This window comes from Microtus ochrogaster, chromosome 6 (assembly GCF_000317375.1).
Source record: "Microtus ochrogaster isolate Prairie Vole_2 chromosome 6, MicOch1.0, whole genome shotgun sequence".
In the NCBI taxonomy this organism is placed as follows: Eukaryota; Metazoa; Chordata; class Mammalia; order Rodentia; family Cricetidae; genus Microtus; species Microtus ochrogaster.
Window position 1 is genome coordinate 210,422 of NC_022013.1, and position 9,828 is coordinate 220,249.

Consider the following 9,828-nt stretch of genomic DNA (forward strand, 5'->3'; position numbering starts at 1 on the left):
CTTGTAGACCAGGCTGGTCTCGAACTCACAGAGATCCGCCTGTCTCTGCCTCCCGAGTGCTGGGATTAAAGGCGTGCGCCACCATCGCCCGGCCTGTAGTTTTTTTTTTTTAATTGAAGATGCACCCTAATCTTTTCGTCATTCTATGATTTCCATTAGGTATATATTCTAAATAATATGTAATGATAGCATTATTGCATACCTTCCTCCTCCTACATTGGAATTCTCATTTTCTTGAACCTGTTCTCTCATATCTTACCTATTTTACATACGTATGATGTCCATACATACACTGCTACAGCTTGCTTAGTAATGTGTAAAGTATAGGGCCTGGGGGATATAGCTTAGTTTGGTGAAATACTTGCCTTGGACAGAGTCTTGGGTTCGATCATAAGTGCACCACAAATCAGACATTGTGGTTTACACCTGTAATCCCATCACTCAAGAAGTGGAGACAGGAGGACCAAAAATTAAAGTCATCTTCAGCTACATGAGTTTGAGGCTAGTCTAGGCTACATGAGATACTCAAATGAAATAGTGTGTGTGTGTGTGTGTGTGTGTGTGTGTGTGTGTGTGTGTGTGTGTGTGTATGTGTGTGTGTGTGATCCATGAATGAAAGACTACTGATGGCCAACTTCTTTTCAACAGGATAACCTTGGCTCTCAGTTCAGCCAAATGAGTCTTGCCCGCCAGCCATCAGCTGATGGTTCCGACCCGCATGCCACCATGTTCCAGTCTACTGTCGTTCTTCAGTCTCCACAACAGTCTGGTTACATTGTTACGACAGCACCCCCACATCCTCCCCCGCCTCCTCCACCACCTCCCCCTCCTTCCCTGCCTCCTGGGCAGTCAGTCCCCACTGCCAGTTTCTCTGCCTCTGGACATCCTGTCAGTCAGCCTTTGCTCCAGCAGCAGGGGTATGTTCCTCAGCCCTCACCACAGGTGCGTTGCTTTTGCATGTTCTCTGTCTCTGTCTCTCTGTCTCTCTCTCTCTCTCTCTCTCTCTCTCTCTCTCTCTCTGGATCCTCTAAATTGGGAACAATTTATGAGATAGTATAAATAAAGCCCTTGTTACCTCTGTAGATTGTCAAGTACCGGGGGAACAGCCACATGACAGGTAACTACGATTTAGTTATGTGACTTGAAGTATGTGTCCTTGCCCGGTGGTGGTGGCACACATCTTTAATCCCAACACTGAGCAGGCAGAGGCAGGTGGATCGCTGTGAGTTTGAGACCAGCCTGGTGTACAAGAGCTAGTTCCAGGCCAGGCTCGAAAAAACATACATACATACATAAATATGAAAAGGTATGTGTTCTTTGAATTTCCCTCTGACTCTGGTGAGTTTTGTTTTGTTTAATTATCTTAGGAAAACAGAATAAGTGTGTGTTATTTAGGGTTACTATTGTGGTAAAGCATGACCAGAAGCAAGTTGGGCAGGAATGAGTTTATTTATTTATTCCACATCACAAATTCATAATTGAAAGAAGTCAGAGCAGGAATTTAAATCAAGGTATGAACCTTGAGGCAAGAGCTGATGCAGAGGTCATGGAGGGATGCAGTTAACTGGCTTGTTCATCATGGCCTGCTCAGCCTGCTTTCATACAGAAGCTAGGATTCTTTGCCCAGGGCACCACCCATAATGTGCTGGACCCTTTTTCTATTGATTACTAATTAAGAAAAGGCCCTACAGTTGGATGGTATAGCAGCAATTTTCTCAATTGAGGTTTCCTCTTTTCAGATGACTCCAGCCTGTATCAAGTTGGCATAAAACTAGCCAGCACAGTGTAAAAGGACTGGAAAGTATATATGACAGCATTTCAAGATACACCAGGTTGAATAGAAGTAGCATCATAGTATCGACTTTTCAGTTCAGGAAAAAATTCTTCTCACTTCTGTCTTAATTTTTCTCAGTATGTTTTGCAGTTCTTTTTGTGGTGGTGAGGGCAGCAGTGAATTGGAGATAGGGTTTCTCTGTGTAGCACTGGCTATCCTGAACTTTTCTCTGTAGACCAGGCTGGCCTCGAACTCAAGAGATCTGCCTGTCTCTGCCTCCCGAGTGCTGGGAGTAAAAGTGTGCACCACTATGCCTAGCTATTTTGCCCTTTTCATTAGATAGATATTCCACATTTTATTAAGAATACTTGAAACATTTAATGTTTTAGTTGCTTCTATAAATGGGGCTTTTTAAATACATTTTTTTATTGATATTTATTGAGCTCAACATTTTTCTCTGCTCCCCTCCCGGCTTCTCCCCTCCTCCCTTCATTCCTCCCCCAAGGTCCCCATGCTCCCAATTTATTCAGGAGATCTTGTCTTTTTCTACTTTCTAATTACCATGTAAATTCGATATATGTAAGTCTCTTAGTTTCCTCATTGTTGTCTAAGTTCTCTGGGATTGCGGTTTGTAGCCTGGCTTTCTTTGCTTTATGCTTAAAAACCACCTATGAGTGAGTACATGTGATAATTGTCTTTCTGTGTCTGGGTTACCTCACTCAAAATGATGTTTTCTAGCTCCATCCATTTTCCTGCAAAATTGAAGCTGTCGTTATCTTTTTCTGCTGTGTAGTACTTCATTGTGTAAATGTACCACATTTTTCTTATCCAATCTTCGATCGAGGGGCATTTAGGTGGTTTCCAGGTTCTGGCTGTGACAAACAAACCTGCTATGAACGTAGTTGAGCACAAGTTCTTGGGGCATGATTGAGCATCCTTTGGATATATTCCCGAAAGTGGTATTGCTGGGTCTTGAGAAAAGTTGTTTCCTAATTTTCTGAGAAAGCGCCACACTGACATCTGAAGGGGCTGTACTAGCTTGCATTCCTACCAGCAATGCAGAAGTGTTCCCTTTTCCCCACAAGCTCTTCAGCATAAGTTGTCATCAGTGTTTTTGATCTTGGCCATTTTTACAGGTGTAAGATGGAATTTCAGAGTTGTTTTGATTTGCATTTCTTTGATGAGTAAGGATGTTGAACATTTCCTCAAGTGTCTTTCAGCCATTTTAGATTCCTCTGTTGAGAATTCTCAGTTTAGGTCTGTAATCTACTTTATTTAATTGGATTATGTGATCTTTTGGTATCCAATTTCTTGAATTCTTTGTATATTTTGGAGATCAGACCTATCTGATGTGGGGTTAGTGAAGATCTTTTCCCATTCTGTAGGCTGTTGTTTTGTCTTGTTGACTGTGTCCTTTGCTTTACAGAAGCTTTTCAGTTTTAGAAGGTCCCATTTATTGATTGTTTCTCTCAGTGTCTGTGCTGCTGGGGTTATATTTAGGAAGTGGTTCTCTGTGCTAATGTGTTCGTGTGTACTTCCCACTATCTCTTCTATAAGGTTCAGTGTGGATGACTTTATGTTGAGGTCTTTGATCCATTTAGACTTGAGTTTTGTGCATGGTGATAGATACGGGTCTATTTTCATTTTTCTGCATGTTGATATCCAGTTATGCCAGCACCACTTGTTAAATATGCTTTTTTTCTTTTATTTATTTATTTATTCATTATGTATACATTATTCTGTCTGTGTGTATGCCTACACAGACCCCATTACAGATGGTTGTGAGCCACCATGTTGTTGCTGGGAATTGAACTCAGGACCTTTGTAAGAGCAGGCAATGCTCTTAACCTCTGAACCATCTCTCCAGCCCAATATGCTTTTTTTCCAATTTGATATTTTTTTACTTCTTTGTCAAAAGTCATGTGTTTGAGGATGTGTGGATCGATATCCCAGTCTTCTATTCTATTCCATTGTCCTCCTGTCTGTTCCTATGCCAATAAGATACCAGGCTGTTTTCAGTACTGTAGCTCTGTAGTAGAATTTGAAGTCAGGGATTGTGATGCCACCAGAAGTTCTCTTATTGTACAGGATTGTTTTGGTTATCCTGGATTTTTTGCTTTTCCATATGAAGTTGAATACCGTTCTTTCAAGGTCTTTGAAGAATTTTGCTGGAATTTTGATGGGCATTGAATAATGGGACTGTTTTTAAATTTTACTTTTTATCTGTTCACGATAAAAAGAATTTGAGCATATTGACCTTATATCCTGTGGATTTTCTCCCTCCCCTGTTGTTTAGCTTTTTTGTCTGAATTGAAGCATTCCCTCTTGATGAGAGGAAGGAAGCTTATACACTGAGGAAACTTACCAAGCTTCTAAAACTAAGAAGACTTACAAAGGCCTCCCTGATGTTATAGTAACGTGCTGAGGGAGGAGCCTGTGGTCCTTCCCAGGGAGTTCCAGTGATACGGTTTTCTTGAGTTGTCACCCTTGCTTCAGTGGAATTTTCAGTGGTACAAAATCACTTCTAGTCATCCAGTAAACTCCTTGGGTTCACTAAGCTAGAGTTTGGTGGCCTCATTTCTTTGGTCTGTCTGTGCCTTCCTGGGTATCTAGGGTAAGTAGGCATTTGTTCCCATCTCCCTGCTGGGAAAGAATCACACAACACTTTCCCATGGATGTTCATTTTCATAGTATATTTAAGTTCTTGGTTCATTTTTTGTTGTTGTTGTTGTTTTGTTTTTATTGTTTCTGCAGGTTAATTTGTTTTGTATTTGCCTTTCCTTTAAAGAGCCATTTTTAATCCAATCAATGATTTTACACATAGTAAGGAAATACCCTGCTATTAAAATACAGCAGCCTTTCTGTAGCCTTTTTATTGAGTTATTGTAGTGAGGATTTTGGTTTTATACGCTGCTTAGAACTAAGTATGTGACAGATCATTTCTCCATACAAGATTGTTTCCAATGCATTTGATTTTTTTCCTCACTGCAACTAAACTAGGTCAGGTTAACTTAAAAGAAATTTATACTGGGTATGATGGCACTTACTTTTAATGCCAGCTCTCAGGAGACAGAGGCAGATGGATCTCTCTGAATTCAAAGCCAGCCTGATCTACATACAGAGTTCCAGACCAACCACAGCTACATCATGAGACCCTATGTCAAAAAAAAGTAAAGAAAAATAAGTGTGTAATATCTAAACGTGCTATCAAGGCAGTGTCCTGGTCCTCTGGTTCTTCTTACAATCTTTCCACTCACTCTCTTCAATGATTCTCTTTAAACCTAAGATGTAGGGGGGAAAATGTTTCAAATGGGGATGGTCACTCCATGGATACTTAATCTTTACATTTTAACCATTTGTTTATCTGTGGATATAAGGATAAACAGAGTACAGCTAGAAATGATATTAGTTTAGTAAAATGATAGTCATGGGTTCTTCATAGGGTCTTATAATCTCTCCAGACATAGGTAGTTGGCTAGGTTTTCTGCACCAAGCATGAACTCCCTCTTACTGAGTGGGCATTGTTAAGTCTAATTAGATAATTTCTGGTATTCACAAGACAAAAGTGCTGCTAGTGCAGCATTAGCGATATTTTTCAAGGCTGTCATTGTTGTGATTTGTAGGGTTTACAGTTGGATAAGGCAATTATTGATTGCTTTTTTTCCTCAGCAGCTTACATGGCACCTTTTGATAGTATGTGAGCTCGTCCTCAGGGACGAAGTTTCCAAATCAGTTCCAACTCAATTCCTCCCAGTCCTAGGTCTAAAGTATATGTTGTCTTCAAGGTCTGGTAGGCAACCAAGGACAAGAGCAGTTCTCAGTAGTTTTTCAGCAAAGCAAACTTTGTTTTATAAAGAGAAGTGTGAAACTAATACAGCTGTAAAATTAATATCTAAATGGGATTGGTGGGCACAGCGGTAAATGTACTTTGTTCTGTTTTGTTTGATTTTGGGGGTTGGTTTGGTTAGGTTTGGTTTTTGGAGACGGTCTCTGCATAGCTCTGGCAGGCCTGGAAATCACTATGCAGACCAGGCTGGCTTCAAACTCACAAAGAACCACCTGCCTTGCTTTACAGATGCTAGAATTAAAGGTGTTTTCCACCATGCCTAGAGGAGGATATCTTTCTAAAGATATCTTATATCTGGACTTTATAGTTTTAAATTTAGTTAAATCTAGTAGATTTTACAATTCAGATGGTTTGCAAAGTGTTGGTACTAAAATTATTGCTCATTGCATTCTTGTGTGCCTCATGGAAAAATTACTTTTCCAAGTAAAACTAATTTATGTCCTCAATGCTTATGATTGTAGATGCCAGCCTGTTACTGTGCTCCAGGCCACTATCACTCCAGCCAGCCCCAGTACCGCCCTGTCCCTTCTGTCCATTACAGTTCACATCTAAACCAGCCACTGCCACAGCCTGCACAGCAGACAGGTGAGTTATGTTCTGATGCCAGAATTTTTAGCTATGGACATTACTATTTCCAAATTTATTTCAGTCTTTACAGTAAGATATTATCATGCTCAGTCTTTGAAGATATCAGATATATGTATGAGTGTGTAAGCCAGTTACATTTAAAGGAGTGGAAAATCGTACATTCTTCAGAAATTCTACACAGATTTGTTTGATAAAGGGTTGAATAGAAAGGTTCTGCATGGCCAATAGTCTTGGAAGTAGCTGTTGGAACCCTGCTGCCTTGTTAGTAGGAGCCCTCTTTGCATCCTATTGCCCAAATAGAAATGGCTGGGAGACCTTATGCAACTAATCAGAATCAAAGCCTGCTAAATTTGATTCATTTGAATTTTAGCTAAAAGATGACACTTTAATGTAAAAGATACTTGTTTGATGATCTGTATTCTTACACATACTTCTGTCTCATTATCAGTTTGATAATTATTTGGTGAAAAAGAAACAAGTAGAATCTAATACTAGGCATAATTTTAAAAATCTTACTTCCTTTTTTGCCATTTTCTTCAAGAATTTATTGACTTGAACCCCAATCTCATTTTTAAATGACTAATAACTTAGCATATAGAATGAGTGCTTTGCAAACTTGGGCACTTGCGGTTGGTCCCCATCGCATAGCAACAGGCAGAGTCTAATACTTGTAATAGAGCACTAGCAAGGCAGAGACAAATGGGTTCCCGGAACTTGATTCCCAGCCAGCCTGGCTTAATTGATGTATTCAGAATAGTGAGAGGCCTGTTTTAAGAAAACAGAGTAGATAACTCTTGAGGAACCATACTCAAAGACAAACTCTGGTTTGTACACACATGTGCACTCATAAATGCAATTCCACAGACATATAGAAAACTGTCTTACTGACTCTGTTTCCATCCTGGTTTCATCTTGTTACAAATATTTAATAAGGGGGTTAGCTAAAGCTTTGTTTTACATAAATTGGATAATTGAATTTAGATTTTATTACCAATTTTTATAGAGCATTTTGAGCTATTTGTTATTGTTGGTGGTTCGGGTTTTGTGTAGAGGCATTTGAACTCTACCTCCATGAGGGAGTCTGCTGCTTCAGTACTATCTGCGAACTCTTGAGAACTACTTCTGGGCTGGCCCTTCCAGTAAAAGGACTCTTACTTCTTGTGCTTGTGCAGTCATCAACTTCCGCTATCAGACAAGAGTTATCGTTACCACAACTCTGCAGCCAAGCTTTCATGTCCTTAACCTGTTAGACCTGGAAGTTTTCTTGTTCTTAGAATGCAGGCTCTTTTCTTCTTTGTATGGAGTAGCCCTACATTGTGTGTACAACAGATGTGTTTTTCTAATGGATTTTGGCCATCATCTGACCATTTTAGCTAAGCTATAATTTGTTTGGTTTTAAATTTGTCTCCTTTGGGAGGAAGAGGAAGTGAGCTCAGAGACTCGACAGCTCTCCTCTCGGGGGCAGATGCCTCAGAGAGACACGATGCTCCACTCTTGCGGGCAGAGGCAAGGGCTCTGCTCTCTGAGGCACACGCGATGAAGCTCCGACCCAGGATGGACGTAGGCTAGAATCTCCCTGGTAAGCCACCTTGTGGGCTACAGCAGATTATTAGAGATGGGCTAGTCCTGGTGCGAGAGTTAGCCTAGAAGAGGCTAGATAGAAATGGGCCAAGCAGTGCTTAAAAGAAAAGAAAAAAAATAAAATAAATTTGTCTCCTTTCAATATCAGATTTCCCTGAAGCCTAGTAATATAACTCATGTCAAAAATATAAACAGTATATAATCTTAGTTCAAAAGACATCAAAAGTTGTTCCTCGCTAGCTCAGCAGGTAAAGGTGCTTTCTGTGCAAGCCTGACATTCTGAATTTGATGCCCATAACTTTTATAATGGTAGAGGAGGAAAGAACAAATTCCACAAAGTTGTCTCTGACTTCCACACGTGTTGTGACACGTAATGTAACATCCCTCCCTCTCTTTACACATATGCACACATCTTAACAGTAATAAATTACAACTTCTTAAAAATGTTTTTACAATGGTTCATCCTGACACCAGATGTGGTGGTACACGCCTTTAATCCCAGTGCTCAGAAGATAGGGGCAGGTGGATCTCTGAATTCGAGGCCAACCTAGTCTACAGAGAGAGTTCCAAGACATCCAGAGCTGTTACACAGAAAAACCCTGTCTCAGAAAACAAACAAAAAATTGTGCATCATTAGGAACATTGATCATAACATTGCTCATTTAAAGTCACATATTCTAATAAAAATGGTATTCTGGCTGGAACCAGTGATATATGCTTCCAATCTCAGCACTCTGTAGGCTAAGATTAGGACAGTCACAGGGTTATATGGTACACTTGGACTACAAGGCAGCACCCTGTGTCAAAAATTAAAGCAAAAATAATAATAAAGCATTTTTATGTGATTTCTAGGCCTGAAAATAATTGACTTATATTATTTATATCTAGTTTTTTAACCTTTCAAAATTATAACATGTGTTTTTATTATAGTTATATTTTTTTTTCTCCTGTGGTTCTGGAAATGGGACTCAGGACTTTGTCTATGCTAGGCAGACATTTACTGCCTAGTGGCATCCCTAACTGTGATGGCTCAATAATTTTATAAAAAGTAAATTGAGTTTTGGAGAGATGACTTAGGGGTCAAGAGCACTTGCTGCTCTTTCAATTCTCAGCACCCACACAAAGGCTTAAAATCATCTGTTAACTCCAGATCCAAGGAATCCATCCAGTGCTCTCTTCTGACCTCTGCAGGCACCAAGCATGTGTGTGGTACACATACATGCAGACACACACTTAGACACATCAAATAATAAAATAATCCAAAAATTGTTTAGTAGAAAAAAAATAAATTGACCTTCATGCTATTCGTTGAAGTCCCTTTTATGTGACTTTCTGTTTTAACAAACCCTGGTAATAAAGCAGCAAAGATCATCTGCTATGTATTTATGAAAGCTTTTGTCTTTTTTTTTTTTTTTTTTGGTAAAATTTATTTCTTCCCATAATCAAACTATCTACAAAATAAGTCCTTAACCACGAGTTGGGACTGAGATGCTAGTTCAGTTCCATCTCTGCCCACAAATATTCCCACTTAATGGGAAATAATTAAAAAGGCCAAATAGGCGTGATATCTATGTAGTAGGAAGGTGTTTATCACTTGTGAGAGTTTGTGGGTTTTCTGCTGTTGGTCACGATGAGAGAGAACAGAACAGTAAACCAGACTGCATCCAGACAACACAGGTGCAAAAGAGGACAGCTGTTTCTGTCACTTACTGACACCTCGGTGTCAGCCAGTAAATCATTGTGATGAAAGCCCACTCTTCCCCATATTCTCTGCGTTATCATAGTAATGTATAGCTTGATTCAGTTATGCCTCATTCTGTTTAAAGAATAAAAGGGAAATCCTTAAACATTCTTTTCTGAAATGACAGGTGATTTTTTTGTGCCTATAAGTGTAATAGAAAATAGAAAAGTTCCCTTTAAGGAAATGTTCAACCGCCAGAATCAGTGATGTGTTGGTAATTATATTAGCCTCTTCATAGAACTGGTAGGAATTTGAATTTGAACTCTTTTTAACAAAGTTGGAATTTGGGGGGGGGGG

General features: G+C 39.6%; 1 protein-coding gene across 6 annotated transcripts in view; it reads left to right on the plus strand.

The window, feature by feature from the left end:
• R3hdm1 (R3H domain containing 1) overlaps window positions 1–9,828 on the plus strand; it is a 131,645-nt gene that overhangs the window by 81,791 nt on the left and 40,026 nt on the right. For all 6 annotated transcript variants that reach the window (XM_026779658.1, XM_026779660.1, XM_026779659.1 and 3 more), the window contains 2 exons: window positions 649–942; window positions 6,083–6,206. In XM_026779658.1, the coding sequence (XP_026635459.1) occupies window positions 649–942; window positions 6,083–6,206 (418 nt within the window). The remainder of the gene's footprint in view (window positions 1–648; window positions 943–6,082; window positions 6,207–9,828) is intronic.